General features: G+C 34.6%; 1 protein-coding gene and 1 long non-coding RNA gene across 4 annotated transcripts in view; one reads left to right on the top strand and one right to left on the bottom strand.

The window, feature by feature from the left end:
* The window catches only part of LOC119642517 (long-chain fatty acid transport protein 4-like), a 60,356-nt gene extending 45,784 nt beyond the window's left edge, over positions 1 to 14,572 (top strand). For 2 of the 3 annotated variants that reach the window (XM_038041665.1, XM_038041664.1), the window contains 3 exons: positions 378 to 1,001; positions 8,396 to 8,597; positions 9,790 to 14,572. In XM_038041665.1, the coding sequence (XP_037897593.1) occupies positions 378 to 1,001; positions 8,396 to 8,597; positions 9,790 to 10,731 (1,768 nt within the window). In that variant the 3' untranslated portion in view covers positions 10,732 to 14,572. The remainder of the gene's footprint in view (positions 1 to 377; positions 1,002 to 8,395; positions 8,598 to 9,789) is intronic. The other variant, XM_038041666.1, reaches the window with a different exon arrangement.
* LOC119642519 lies at positions 11,947 to 15,285 on the bottom strand. The gene is made up of 2 exons (XR_005248071.1): positions 13,793 to 15,285; positions 11,947 to 13,515 (listed from the first exon to the last, which is right to left on the bottom strand). It is a non-coding gene; the product is annotated as an uncharacterized LOC119642519 (long non-coding RNA).
* Between the last annotated feature and the right edge of the window lie 1,120 nt (positions 15,286 to 16,405).

Here is a 16,405-nt window from a genome sequence, read left to right as displayed (position 1 = left end):
AGAATTCGCAAAAAAACAATATGGAACTTCATTTTTGGTTTTTGCTATTACTTTGGATTAGAAATATGCTGTAACTTACAATTTTAAGCTGTTATTGATCTAGAATTTTACACAAATATTTTCTGGGGTCAAAAATTCATTGTAACTTGGATCTCGATTAATAACCTCTCAAAATGTATGTTTTATTCGACTGAGAAGAGTATACCAGTTTTTTGAAATCAGTGATCACCTAATATATTGTTGCGTAATTTGGCACTTTACAATTTTTTTATTCATCTCAAATATTTCTAAAATTAGATTCCTATCACTGAAGATCTATTTTCTAAATATTTTGACAAAACTTTTTAAACCAACTAAAATAAATCTTTTATTTTCAGGGCTCTTTGGGCATATATAAAACTGCTTCTCTTAACCAGAAAGCTCGAGAAGAAAAATTTGACAATTGCGGATATTTTTCAAAAAAATACTGCTAAACATCCTGATAAAATTGCGATTGTTAGTGAAACGCAAGCTTGGACTTTTCGGAATTTGCACGAATTTTCCAACCAGGTGGCTAATGTTTTTCTGACTCATGGATATAAGAAAAGCGATGTTGTCGGTGTGATGCTGGGGAACTGTCCAGAATATGTTGGAATATGGTTAGGATTATCGAAAATTGGGATAATTACAGCCCTAATTAACACTAATCTACGCGGACAATCATTGTTGCACAGCATTGCCGTAGCTAAATGTACGGCCATAATTTACGGGGAAGCTTTTGCTCAAGTTGTCGACGATATCTCAAAGAAAATCCCTTCAAATATTGCTTTTTATCAAATTAACAACGATTTAAATATACCGGTGAAAAGCCCTTCAAGAAATTTAATGTCATTACTTAAAACAGCCGCTACAGAAAAAATATCTGCTCCTGTGGAGCATAGTTTCCACCATGATAAATTATTATACATCTATACTTCAGGCACCACAGGACTGCCAAAAGCTGCTGTCATCTCTCATTCACGGTAGGCTTTTTCATTACATCTCTTATATTAGATGGACAATTTTGCACAAATTTTGAAGAAATTCAGGCGAATCTTCAATATAATATTTATCATACTGAAATTACTATTTAAGACTTATTACTTAAAAGCATCGTGAGATTTTTGTTAGGTCAATTGTTCGGACTTGTGACCTTAGACTTGATTGTGCGGATGTATGCAACAGTCAGAACCACTTAAGATAGAATCATTCCCTATTTGTTTAACTTCATTACCTCGGATGAATTCCTCGTGACATCTGCCGTACCTCAAGGCAGCCACTTAGGACCCATTTTATTTAATTTACACATTAATGATTTGCCCTCGGGGATTAAATCCAGATCTCAATATATGCTGGTAATGTGAAACTGTTTTCTTCCTATTCCGTAGAACTTGAATACTTGAACTTGAGTAATTTGGTTGCATGCTGCTCTTTGAATCTTCTGAAACTAAGTCTAAATAAATGTAAGAAGCTTTCTTTCTCAAGAAGGAAGTCACTCATTACTCAGTATTTAATTGATTTGCACAAGTTGAAGGACGTCGATTCGTTCACAGATTTAGGCGTTCTATTTAACCATAGGTTACGTTTTAACTTGCGTATTCAGCTCTCGTTAAGCAAATCTAAGTCTGCGCATGGTTTTATAAAGAGGTGGTCTAAAGAGCTTGATGATCCTTACATTACGCAAAGGCTGTACATGAGTTTGGTTAGACCTATACTCGCGTACGCCTCTGTTGTGTGGTCTCCTCCATGTAGGTGCTAAGTGCATTCAATTGAATCTGTTCAAAAACAATTCTTGCTGTTTGCCCATAGGAATTTGGGTAGGAACCCGATTGCCTCTCTTCCCCCCTATTAAAATAGATTGCTTCTATTATCCTTACTGTCACTTGAGAAACGTAGATTTGTTCTTGCGATTCCATTCTTGATCAAAGCAATAAATGGTACTATTGAGTCGCCCGCATTAGTTGGTGATATAAGCTTTAATGTCCCTAACCACTTCGCTAGGCACTTTATCTTGATTAAGCTTACTCAAGGTAAATACAATTATGAGCTGTTTAACCCGCTCAGAATTGTTTGCAGAAACCTAAATGAAGTCTATCACTTAATTTCATTATCGAACTAAAAGTCTATTAAAGCAACTTTGCTTAATATACGCGATTTACCTATACCGTACTTAAACTAACATTCCATATTTTTATTTAAAATAATATCGTGTTGTTAAGGTTTCGGTTGGCAAGCTTATGCGTGTTTGCAGCCTACATCTGTTCTTGTTGCTGGTGTGCTTCTATGCTAACTGTATACATGCCTTTTTAGTTTTTTTTTTTTTTAGTTCTTCTCTCCTTTTATTTATTTATATATGAATTATTATTTTTAACTTTTTAATTTATTTTTAACTTACTTTGTTATTATTATTCCTCTTTTTATCTTCGTTTTTATTGTATACTAATTTTTAAAACAATTAGTATAAGATTTACACTTACGATGCACCGAATTCGACTGTAATTTTCTTTAGTTGAATAGTGTAAATGGGTAAAAAAAAAATAAATAAATAAAATAATCCGTTTAAGCGTGTCTGTTCGTTTATCTGTGCAAGGTCTGTCCGTGTAAAATGTGTGTTTGATTATCCTGCAATATTTCTACCTTTTCTGTAGTATCGGCTTATGTCTTAATATGTTTTTGTTCATTTATTTTTCCTCAATGCTGTGACATTTATTTTGTGGTTTGTGCACCCTGATCGGAAGCAATCATAATAAACTTTCGGTTTTCAATAAACGCTTTTTGTAAGCTTGACTTTCTGTTCTTGTCGCAATCTTATTGTGTCTCTATGGTATCATTGCACTTCCCAATTGACGTGAACATACTAGTTATTTGTTTTTGGAAGTTTTGACTTTAATATCATTACCGGATTTCAGCGTTTTGAAATTAATTAACCAAGTTCGTGTGACGCTTGTAAGTGCTCCACGAATTTGCTAATCATTCTTTCTGAATGAAGAAAAGAAACTGCAGAAGATTTCAAATTATTCACCTTCATTGTTTTAATGAAGTTGTCATCTATAAGGGTGTTGGAGTTTTTACGTAAGAAAGGAATTGAGATCAGAAGCTATTCAAGTTATCGGTTTTTTAACCAAAAAGTAATGAAAACATTATATTCCTATGTATATACGAACGCCTTACACTCTTTCGCCTCAAAATTCACTATATTTATCCGTCGTAATATACCAGTATAATCATAATAAGCTTATTTTTCACATGAATCCTTCTATGTTGAAAGAGATATAGTGCATAGGAAGAAACACTTACAGCAATAAGTCTGCAGATCAAAACATTATCCTGTACCATTTGTTATCATAAACTAGATTTTGTGCGCTTGTTTTGTAAAAGACTTTATATTAAATGGTGTTCAAAAAGTTCAAATACTATACTACTAACCTTTTCAAAATTGTGCATTGTATAGCGAATGGTCATAAAAAAGTCGGCGAATGTCATTAAATGTCATTAAACTATAACGGCGATTGCAACCTGTAGGCTAATGTTTATTATGTATTTTCTTTTCTATATTTCCTTTCGATATTTTTAAATTTTGTTAATTTTTTTTTTTTTTTGCAATTATTCACTTTGCCTAACTTCCTTTCGCACTTGTAAAATGACTTTGATTTCTTGCTAAATGCCGTTAGCAAGTTCTTTCCTTTACAAGGTTTATAAAAAAAGTACTATGTGTTGAGAATAGAGAGAACACAGTGTGGCGTGTAATAATTGCAACGCTTCGAAAAGGAGAAATTTTCTCGGAACTTCTGCTAAATAAGAAATTTTCGCAGCACTTCTGTTAAATGAGAATTTGAGGATTCTTCAGTTAGAACAATATCAGCTCGTTTCGCATTTGACATTAAGCCGAATTATTTTAACGAACCTAACTGCACAAAATTAATCAATAATTTTAAAATGCAATTTGACATTTCAAAAACTCTATTTTCTTATAAACCAATTCTTCCATGTAAGTAGTAAAGGTACATGTACACACGCCTTATGAATAGACACACTCAAATTGATTCAGAAAATGGTGCTAAATTGGCCGATGGGTTCTTCTGAGCGTTGCATACAGGCGCATAAAATTAATCCACGCTTACCACAAATAATTTAGGCTCTCAGAACCATAGAATCATAAAATCTATTATGATTTTTAATCCATTTTTTACAACCGTATAACACAAGAACGAAATTGGCATTGATATTTAAGTCCAAAGAAATTGAAATCAAGAAAAATTAGATATAATATATTAATAAAAATAAGAAAATTTTCAATGTAGATGTGTGTTCAGCTACATGACTTTACAGCTTTTTGGTTTCTTTTGGCTTTTTTAAACACTGATATAATATATTTTTTACATTCGACATTGGTCTGCACCAGATGATATTTTCCTTTAAGATTTTTCCACGGCTTCACATAATCAACACAGATGAAGTATTACGTGGGCCTGCAAATTCCGCGACTTTTTTAACATTGTAATAATAATGTTTTATTTTGATAACACTTCGCCAGTTTTTTCCTGCGACTATTTACGTCCGCTTTATGGCTTCGAATTCTACGACTTATTATGGGGTTTCATTCAATTCAACAGTGTCCAAACATTCTTACATTGTTCTATTTTCTTGCTTCAAAAGAATATAAGACGCAGTTTTCCTTCAACGCGTAACGTGTGGCGTATATGTAAAATTGGTTCATTAACAAATACTGGTTGCATTAATTTCTGTTTCATATTGCTTTTATAACAAGCGTTATTTCTTTTTTAAGCAAATGCGTACGCAATTTTGCTGATTCTGCATAGCCTTGAAGGAATTTTGGGAAGTAGGCTATTAGGCTTAAGAATACTTTCACATCTGGACACTTTTCAACTTAATCTAACTTTGGCTTTTAATAGCATTATTTTCCTATTTTCCATTTTTTCTAAACAATCTATTTTAGTTTCCATGAAGTATTATTTTTCACTTTATTTTCACTTCTGAACGTCCTGAAATTTCAGCATTAAATTATTGTTAATTAACTTTTAAAAAATACTGTTGACCGTATCTAGCAAAAATAAAAAAGGTGAACAACAAAACCCCCGTATTCTTTTCTTGAATTTAAATAACACGTTCATTTCCATTACATTAACGTTAGCACACATATTATCTTTTCATCATTATTTATGATTAGGTCTGCCTTTGTATAATGTAAAAGTTGGCCTTAGATCGTTACTTTTTGATTATTACTAAATTAAACGTTGTGAGAGCAGAGCAGGGTGCTATCACTTCGATGGCGCGGAGCCTATTGTCTTCAGCTTTCCGACATTGGTGGTGTCGGAACGTTGGCCGTTGGTCCCGTCAGCTTTTGTGTACCTTTAGCTTTCCGGCATTGAATCGCCGGACCATTGGCCAGGGAGGTACGGGTTGTGCCAATGTTCGCCGCTAAGTACGTATTTGGGTTGACAGACCCTTGGCTGCGGGTGACTTTGTTCTTGTGTTGAATTGCTGGTGGAATGTTGACGCAATTGTGGTGCGCTCTTTGCGGTTGGTATGAGCGTTGTTTGTTGTGGCGTTGAATTTATTGTAGTTGTTGTGACTTTCATTGTTATTGTTGTCGTTGTTTGTTGTTGCGGTAACAGTTGATGTTAACGCTAGCGATGTTGAGTTGGTGATGGCTGTTATCGTTGTTTGCTGTGCTGTTTGCTGGTGTTGTGTTTATCACGTTAGCCACCTGTTGCCGTTATTGTGATAATAGTTGGGATTACCGCGAATGATGTTGCTGTTATGATAGTTGTTATCGTTGGTGTCGTTGATGTAAACGTTGATGCTGTTGCTGTGATTCTGTTGATGTAATCGTTACGCTGCTCGGTTGGCATTTGTTGTTAATTTTGGCTATGGAAACGTGGGCAGTGCTGTTGTGATGCCATTGTTGTGATCGTGCTGCTCGGTTGGCATTTGTTGTTAATGTTATCTATGTAAATGTGGGCGATGCTGTTGTGATGCCATTGGTGTGATCGTTGATTGTTGTCGCTGTGGTGGGGAGGGTTGCCGGTGCTCCTTTATCGTCACCGGTACATGCATTTATGGGCATCCCGTCAGCCCCAGTTCTGGCGTGGGAGGCTGATGACAGCGATCGCTGGTGAGGGCCTCCAGCTGGGTCTGTAACTCTAGCAACCGCGTGACGATCTCGAGCTCGTGGTCCTGATTGATGAATTGTGCCCAACGGCTCCTCATTTTTTGGACGGTACCGGTGATGTCTAGGTCGAGCGCCCCTAGGCAGGCTTGGAGTTCATCTCGACGTAGGGAGTGCACCCAGGTGACACGAAGCGGCGATGTCATGCTGGCGATCTTGTTTTATTTTTTTTTTTGTATTTGGTTTGCTATTTTTTTTTTGTTTAGGATTTGTTGTTGTTGTCTGTTGTTTTTTTTTTTTTTTAAATTATTTCTTGGCCCGTACAAATTTCTATGAGGGTTAGTTGCTTATGTATTTGCATGATTGTTATTTGTAACAATTTTCAAAATTGCAGAATAATAGATTTCATATAGATCATGAGTTGTTGACGACCAATATATTTCTTCTTTGGGTTTTCTTTTACTGATTATTCTCCCTATTCTCTTACTTGTTATGCTTTATTCGCATTGGAATAAAGTGCCTTTGTTTTGGCTGTGGAAGTTTATTTATTGAAATATTTAATTCCTCAAACCGTGTTTAAAACTTCACTTATGGTATTTATTTATTTATCGTTTTGTTTTCCTTTCTGGAGGTGATTTGCTTGACAACGTACACCTCTACCATAAATTTCGTATTCCCTTTTCAATTTTTGTGAAATCTTTAAATGACGAATAGGGAGTTGCATTACTTGTTTGAGAAACTAAATCTATTTTCCAAATTTTGGTAATTTCCGGTCAATATATTGACCAACCACATGTGCAACTTTATATTTGTACTTCAGAAAGTTTTACACTATCTTTAGGGTCGCACTGTTAGAAGAAAGTTTCCACTAAATTTTGAATAGGGGTATACGGTTCTACTAGATGGTTGTCGCTTCCTCACTCCTACTTCGATTTTAAAGATTCGGTAAATGATTACAGGAATGGTTGTAATTTTGCTTTTATAATCCGCAGGGCTTCTAAAAACGACCTACAGATTTTTCGAACATGATCGAAATTTTTTTACGAGAGGTAAGTTCGGTTATACCTTTAGTACAGGGATGCGTGAAACCTTTGGCCTATAAGAAGCCTTTTAACTAATAGATGCAGGTCATTCGCACGTATTATCTAAATTTCCATTAAAGGGGAAGGGGACTCACTATCCTTGAAATTTGTTTTTTTTTTCTTGAACGAGAAATGTTTCCAGTGATCTTGCTTAATGTTTTGCTTTAACTTCTACTTTTGAAAAATTTTAACTGCATTCCTTTACGAACGTTAAAGTTTTTTTTTTTTTTTTGAATCAAATCTCTGTTATTAATTGAAGCTATTTCTCGTTTAGCCTACCGTTTATTGCTGAATGGCTTCCCACATTTATCTTCCCATAGTCTTACTAGTATTTTCTTGTATTTATTTTATATCTCAGTGCTGCTAGGTAAATTTTGGTTAGATTTTCAGAATTTAAAGTTTTCGCAATTACTCAGAATTATGCTGTTCGATCGTTAATATTCACCTTTTAACTAAATCGATCATTTAGAAATTTGGTTGCAGTGGCAAAGCCTTAAATGTTATGCCCGTGAACACTCTTACAAATGACGTACAAAAGCAATAGCAACATAATAAGGACAATTCATATTCTCGTAAGGAATTTCACTTTTGCGATAATTATTTACTTCTTATTTCCCGAATTTCACAATTTAAATATTTTCTTCTTTTTTGGCTTTGTTAATAATTTCCCGTAATTCTTGAGCGTTCCTATCCTACTAGCATCTACTCCTATTATGATGGTATTATTTCGCGTGGATCACGGTAGTATTTGAGATTTCGGGTTGGGTGTAATTTCATTTATATTAAAAGGAGGAAAAGTAGTTCGCTATCGCTTGTTAAATTTTCTTTTAGGTTTTCCTATTCTTTTGTCTATTTAAGCTTCACCCCTAGGGGAATGTGCTTGTTGCTGTTAGACGGATAAACTCTCAATATACATTCCACGTTTTTTGCCTATATGTTGCTTACTGACCTGAACTCACACCCTGTTGTAGTGGTGTAGATACCTGTTGTTTTTGTTGTTGTCCTGATGCTGAAGAAGTTGTTGAAGTTATTGCTGTTATAGTTGCACTGATTGTTACCCTGATGTTTAGTGGAGTTATCGTTGTTCTTGTATTTGTTGTTACTCTGATGCTTGATGAAGTTGTTGAAGTTACATTTGGTTTAATGTTTGCTTTCTCATTTTTAGATATGTTTTCATTGCGGCTGGAATTCACTACACATTGGGCTTCGAACAGAACGATATATTTTATACCCCTTTGCCGTTATATCACACAGCTGGTGGGATAATGAGTATGGGACAAGCTTTGATATTTGGGTGCACAGTTGCCATACGTAAGAAGTTTTCTGCGTCTAGCTATTTTGCGGATTGCTTTAAATACAATGCGACGGTGAGTAACTACGTGTATGTGTGTTTAAAGGTGTTCCCATTATCTGAACTGACATTGTTCACATAAAAGTGACAAGCTCGCATTCTAAGTTATCGATGCGATCATTTAGCTACTTAAGCCACGAGTTTTCAGTGCTAGCTTTTACTGAGATTTAGCTGATGCTTCAAACACGCAGTTAGAGCTCTGAACTCTATGCTGCTGGCATGCATTTGTTTACAAACGACATATTAAGTAAAATTGGTGGTGATGATCTTATAGCTCTGTTAACTTTGCAATTTTCTTATCTGTATAAAGTGCGGAAAGCTCACATCTAAAATAGGTTACGAGTTACAGCTGTACGTTCATTTGGGAAAGGCAGGGTAGCCTCAGGCATTACCTTCACGGTAAAGTTGATAAAGGGTGTCATTGAATCGTCTGTTTGATTAAATGAGATCAACTTGAATATTCCTATCCGCTTGTCAATGAAAGTTCTTTTTACAAACCTTAGCCAATTCCGAACTTTGTAATCCACTTAGCACCCTCCGCAAAAATTGAAATTTTAACCTAATCTCGTAACCCGATCCCATCATTCCATTAAAACCACTCTTTTGCACAGTCAGTGTAGTGTCGACGTCATACTTAAACTAATATTTAATGTTTTTATTATCAACCTACTAAATAATGTTGTTAAATTTTTGCTAAGCTGTATGTCAACACTTGCTAATTGTCCACTAGATATACTCTTAGTTGATGTATGTCAGATATTAAGCGTGTGGTTGCACTAGATGAGTATCTTATTTTTAAATGCATGTATTAGTTCCGTAGTTTTAAAGTTTCTTTTACTTCAATTGCAACAATCGAATCTGTACTGCAGTTGAACTCTGTATATGCGAACAGATAAATACATAAACCATTATATTTCTATCTCTTAATACCTACCAGGTACAATTTCACTCTTGCAACAACTGTATCTAAAAATGCTTTCCAATTCAAAATTTGTTTTGCATTCGGCCGGCATAAATAGAAGATAAGATTATTTTTGGAACACTTTTTAAATGATTCGTAAGTTATGAGATAATATACTAAAAAATTCGACTTACTATTCCGTTATCAATTTAAAAGTTTAGCCAGGGGAGTCGATTTCCATTTCTACTAGATTTTATGCCTCTAGTCCTAAGCTTTTACTACTACTAAATGTACGTTTATTTTTCAGGTTGGTCAGTACATAGGGGAAATGGCCAGATATATTTTAGCAACACCACTTTCCGAAAATGACCACAAACATAAAGTGCGTATGGTATTTGGTAACGGATTACGTCCTCAAATTTGGCCGCGCTTTACTGAAAGATTTAACATAAGTAAAGTAGGTGAATTTTACGGAGCAACCGAAGGCAATGCAAACATTATGAACCACGACAACACAGTCGGAGCCATTGGATTTGTTTCGCGCATATTGCCTCAGATATATCCTATTTCGATTATAAGGGCAGATCCCGACACTGGTGAACCGATACGTGGTCCCAACGGTTTGTGTCAATTGTGCAAACCTCAAGAACCAGGTGTCTTTATTGGAAAAATTGTACCAGGCAATCCCGCAAGAGAATTCCTAGGTTACGTTGATCAAACTGCTTCAGCTAAAAAAGTGGTTTACGACGTGTTTAAAAAAGGCGATATGGCATTCATTTCCGGTGATTTGCTTGTATCCGATGAAAAAGGTTACCTTTACTTCATAGATCGTACCGGTGATACATTTCGTTGGAAAGGAGAGAATGTTTCCACAGGTGAAGTTGAAACTCAATTAACCACCCTAGTTGGATATAGGGATACAATTGTATACGGAGTTACCATTCCAAATACAGAAGGTAGAGCTGGTATGGCTGCTATTTACGATCCAGAACGACAATTAGACTTGGATAGCTTCACGTTAGATTTAAAAAAAGTATTGCCTGTCTATGCAAGGCCACAGTTTCTACGTTTTCTCACTAAGATTGACTTGACTGGAACATTTAAATTGCGAAAAATTGATCTGCAAAAAGAAGGTTATGATCCGAATATCATTACGGATCCTTTATATTATCAAACATGTACAGGCAAATATGAGCCAATCAGCAAAGAAGTCTATAGCATGATCTGTCGTAATGAACTAAAATTCTAGAAAGGCGCGAAATGGTCGTTCTAAAGTTGTTAGTTATTAATTTTATCTATTGAATAAGATTGAATCAAAACTTCACATATTAGGTTCTTGTAGGCAGATGGTTTTTTTAATTGTACAGGTCTTTGGCTATTTTAGTATATCGTAGATCAATGTTATTTAATTATTTATAACTTACCTTCAATAAACTTGCCAAGTCTACAAAATTTGGTTTTGGACCGCTTATATTTAGTTTATATAGTTTATAATACGCCAAGCGCAATATACTTATTTTCTAAAAGAATTCATTTTAGAGGCCACTAAGGTATTGCTTTCGAGTTTGGACTCTGTGTTTTTATATGCATGTACCCTAAAAATAAGTGCTCAAAAGCAAACAGAAGCTATCTTTTGATAATGGAATAAGTAAAATTCAATATTAACGGAAATCCAAACGCTCCAATCTTTCTTAATGCTCGATGTTCCAATAAGTAATTTTTGATATACAAATATGGAAGATGCGATACAAGTTAAAAAATATTTCTTTTTATCATACTTAAGATTTCATCACTGTCGGATTTATATATTTTATTTATTTCGTGAAAGCCTTTTGCTTCATTTACCGGTGAAATTTGCATTTTGAAAGACACGTTTTTATTTTGCATGTATTGTTACTTTAAGAGGCCATTTTTAGGCGAAAGAGATTTTGTTAGAAGAATGAAAGTTGTTAAAACGAACGCAGTTAAAATTTCGCAAATACTATCGTCATATGTGCTATGAGTATTCACCTTTTTAATTCTCAAATTTTCAATATAATTTGCTGTATACATGTCTACATCTTTATCTATATATTAGAATTATTTTTGGCAATCTTTACGTCTAGCTTATAAATTATCAAAGAAAATTTATTAAAATATTTTTCCCTTTCCACATAGTTTTATCTGCCAGAAATTTTATAACCCAAAAAAAAGCAAAAGCAAACAAATATGTATTCATAATATTGCGCATCAAAAATTTTTATACGCACCTAATGATTGATGTTGGCGCTTGTCATAAAAAGGCCGCTATTATGTCTTCGCAAAGAAAATGAAGACTAACATAAGCATCAACGAATTAACATTTTTATGAAAAAGCTACGGACGTGCTATTTGTGCTAATTTTATGTTCAATAAACTGTTCCTGAATATATGCTTAAATTTACAACTATTTACAAATGTAAATAAATGAGAATAACGCGAAAAATTTCCAAAAATTTTATTTATTTATTTCATTAACTGAATCCCGCTACGGACCAAGTCCTTACCTTAAGCTGTAAAATAATTTAAAATGTAATATAAAGAAAAAAAAAAAACTAAAAATAAGCATGAGATCAAGGTATAATGTACAACAAAATTCGTCTAAATCCTAAATTAAGATATATATTGATGATATATATTGATGTGTATTGATGAATGAATATGAGTTTATTTATACATTATTAATAGTAACAAATACGAAAGAAACAAATATAAAGGTGTATTTTGATTCAATTTACCTTTATATATGAAAGACTCAACGACTTAACAGTAAACCGACAGATCAAGTAAATGGTAGTGATCGTTCAACATTTGACACATTACCCGAAACGGATTGAACAACTGTACAGCATCGGGGTGGCTGTAGTTGTTCTATAGCACAATACGTTTTCATATCTTACTAGGGATATTAATATTAATAAGTTCTTCTAAAGCCAGCAAACATTAACTTTGTTTAGCTTACAAAGGAAGGTTTAACCCACCATTTGTTCCTTTTTTCAAGGGAAGGCAAATCAATGATTTATTCTTATACAGTGGAAGAAGTGGGCTGGATCCCACCCCAAACCTCACAAGGCAAACATCAAGAACTCCCGTTGAACAGACTCCAAGAAATCAATATGGCATCTACAACTAGGAAGCCAAACCATCGACGACGAGAATTCAACAGTTGGTCTAATTAAACAAGTATACAAGCACTTCTTTAAATTCTTTAGACCATCTTTTTATAAACCCTAAAAATGATTCAATTTCATCAACGGATACTTCAGTATGACTGTCAAACTTGAGTTTTGAATCAAAAATAACTTCTAAGACTTTGTAACTGAAAACATTTTCCAAGATGTTATTGTGAGTACGATAATAAGAAGGCATCGTTGCGTTCGGGTCTCTGGTTGTCGATTACGGCATATATCAGACGCATCTAAATTGTCATTTTGAGGAAGTAATCCTTTCTTAGCAGTCAATTTTCGTTTCAAAAGCGCAGACAAAAATTTATTATTAAATATATGACCTATTTGAGCTCCAAGTATTCTAAGACTTTCTTAAAAAACGGTCTCATCATTCCACGTCAGATATTTATCTTGTAAGCCTTTAGCTAAATAATTGTGTTGCCTGGCCTATAACAGATGCAGAGAAGTTCGTAAACGATTCTTATTAGCTGGATCATCTCAAAGCAATATTTGCCTTCTCGAAACATTTCTGCACGAGAATTGTAGCTTATCCGGCCTTTGCTGTTCATGATCGTTAATATCGAGCAACGTCACGTTTAAGAAAGTTGTTATGTGATTAACCATATAAAAGAAGCGTCCAATGGTAATTGTGATTAGAATATTTTTTAAATTTTACTTAGCCTCTTAAACAGAATTCCGGCGCAAACTGTCATATATCTCTGGGTATATAATAAAACTCTACGTACGTGGCTGTAGACGAATTTGCCCAGTGTTAGCATCGATCTCAAGGTGTGTCACGGCCCTAGCTCACCTTTCGGTAGCGCGATTAAATTATTTGAGCTGGCGCGCTGGACCGCATGACAATGAAAAAAAAAAAAAACAAAACAAAGAAAATGCAAATTAAAGAATACTTGGTTCTTGAAAAACGGTGTAAGTCTATTTATGAAATCTGTTGTCCGTCGTTCGTTGGTCCTCTTTTAGTCCGCGCACCCATCCATACCCCTGCTACAGCGGCGGCATATTCCGCTTAGCCGCTCATTATGATTTAAATTTTATAGCCAAGCAATTATAAATTTTAATTTTTTTCTTATTACCGCTGGCATTTCGGTCTACATCTAATAATACCTGACCGTTGAGATGATGAAGGGCCAGGTAGAGAGGTGGCATCCTCGTGGCAGACACACGCTGGCTGCTCCAGGTGCTAATGTTCCACAATAGCCGATGTGGGCGCAGTACATACAAGATCATCGCCTCTTCTAGGCAAGGCAGGCGGCAGGTCCGGCAGCAATGTTAGTAGGAACTAATTTGCTCAGCCGCCTTACCGAACACCACACGTTAATAGTAGACTTCCTTAGGCTGGTACGTTCACCGTTTCACTAGCCATATTTTGATGCTTTCCTACTCGCTTTAATTAAAGCGAAACCTCAAGATTTTGCCAGAAAAAAAGTCTTCTTTTTTTCACATATATTTTGCGATTTTAACGACATTGACATTTGCCTTGACCTGTATAACAATACATTCGTATATAAATCATAACTTTATTACAGTAAATTACACTTCTTATCCGTAGTTAAATTCTCAATTTAATTTAATAAAAATTTCTTTTCGTAAATCTGTCACATGCAATTTTTCTCCTGTTCTTTATTTTTGCAAATCAACGCAAATGCTAATACGAAGGTTTTCTGTATTGGAAAAGGTTTTACCTTCATCTGCCGTAGCTTAATTTTCTTTTCAAGTTTGGCTTGATGATTGGTATGCCCTTTTTCCTTTTTTTTTAACTTTGTTGTCGCTTATTTACTTATTTCTCCTTTTTTTATACAGAATTTCACTTTAGTCCGCAAGATATTATCAATTTGTCAGGAAAAAACTTGCAAATAAAACATTTTTTCTTTCTTTTCTTAATAAGTACAATAATCGAACTCATAATACAAAACTATACCAATAAACTAATGTTTGTATTCATATTTTTTTTTTTTTTTTTAAGAATTATTTAAATGGTTAAAGTAGAATTTTGCTTCCTTTTTTTTTCCTTTCTTTTCCCATCTTTTTTTGTGAATAATTTTGTTTTAAATCAACTTAAGCACATGTCAAAGCTTATTTCCTTTTTTTTTTCTTTCATGAATCCTTTCCTTAGTTTTTTTTGAACGTGATTTTTTATCTGAACTTTTTATACAAAATCTCAAGTTTTCAATTTTCTTAACAAAAAAAAAATTCAGGACGCGTTTCTTACAAAAAAAAAGAGCCTAATATGCAACCGGGTTAATCAAATCTTTAAATAAAATATGCGTTTCCTTAATTGTTTTTTTATATCTTCTTTGTACAATAGGCAAATAAAAGCGACCGTTTGCTTGGGCAGCTACCACTCGACTCTCTAACAATCAGCCAAACACACCAAAACCCACCACCAAATTTCTTCGCATGATTTTTCTCTCTTTCTACTCTTTCGCATACCTAACGGCTAGCCGAGGTGATGAAGGTTAACAAAACCCTGAAAGATCTATTGTTCAGATAAGAGCTTAAGTTATGATTAACCTTATCAAACACTCTGCTTAAATCAGTGTACATAACATCTGTGCGAGACCGACTAGAAAAAGCCTTCAAAACATGACAAGTAAACTGTAACAAGTTGGTGACTGTAGATCGCCCTTTCCGAAAGCCATGCTGGTGCGGAGAAATATATGAATTAATGGCAAAGGCGAAATGCTGAGTCACAATTCGCTCGAACAACTTGGGCAGACACTCAACTTGGGTATGCCTCTGTAGTTCTCAACAAATTGTCTTCTTCCACTCTTGTGGATAGGAATAAGGAAACTACTCTTCCAACACGAAGGGAAAACACCTAAATTCAAGGACAGGTTAAAAATCTTTGAGATCACACCACATAACTCGACAGCGCAAGATTTAAGTACATAAGATTGAATTCCATCAGGTCCTGGCGCACAACACACAATTTTAGAGAAATCAACCGTTTCAAAACGTCATCTTCCGAAATTACCAAGTTAGGAATTGAGACAAAGTTAGTTATAGGTTATGGGTAGTTTGCTGATAAATCGAAATTAGCAATCGAAAAGTTTCGTCGGAAATACTCAGCAAACAGATTTGAGATTTCAAAATCATCCGAGGAATCAGAGCCATTAAAAAAACATGAGAGAGATATGTGGAAATTTTTCTTTTAGAGTTAACAAATTTAAAAAAGTATTTAGGATTAGCAAACATAGAGGATTTAATGAACTGAAGGTATCTGCAGTAATAATGGTGGTTGAGGGAGTTAAATCTATGCCTCACCACCGAGTAAGCGAAATAGTCGAGCGCAGAGCCACTTTTCGAATATTTTTTGAATAGCGTGTTTTTTTATATTCTTGTAATATTTAATTGTCTTATTAAACCACGGGGGACACCTGCTTCGAGGTCGGCACTGCTTGATCGGAGCAGATGCAGCAATAGCTAGATTTAATGTATTGTAGAACGATGACAATAAACTTTCAATACTTCCGGTTGAGAAATCAACCCTCATATGTGAAAGACGATGTTTTAGCAATACAATATTGATTTTGTAAAAATCATAACATTTATTTAAAAAAGATTGATTTGGCATCTTAAGGCAGTTCAACGAACCATCATAGTTATGATGAAAGGAAATGCACATTGATGGATGATAAGGGTGCCCAGGTAAACTAAAAGGTGGGCAACGATTTACGTTAATGTCAAGAAAGTTGGCAAAGCAGAGATAAAGCAGTC

The sequence above is a fragment of the Glossina fuscipes genome, unplaced genomic scaffold (genome assembly GCF_014805625.2).
Source record: "Glossina fuscipes isolate IAEA_lab_2018 unplaced genomic scaffold, Yale_Gfus_2 224, whole genome shotgun sequence".
NCBI classification, from domain to species: Eukaryota; Metazoa; Arthropoda; class Insecta; order Diptera; family Glossinidae; genus Glossina; species Glossina fuscipes.
The sequence above is the reverse complement of the archived record's forward strand: the minus strand, read 5'-3'. Positions and strand labels throughout refer to the sequence as shown.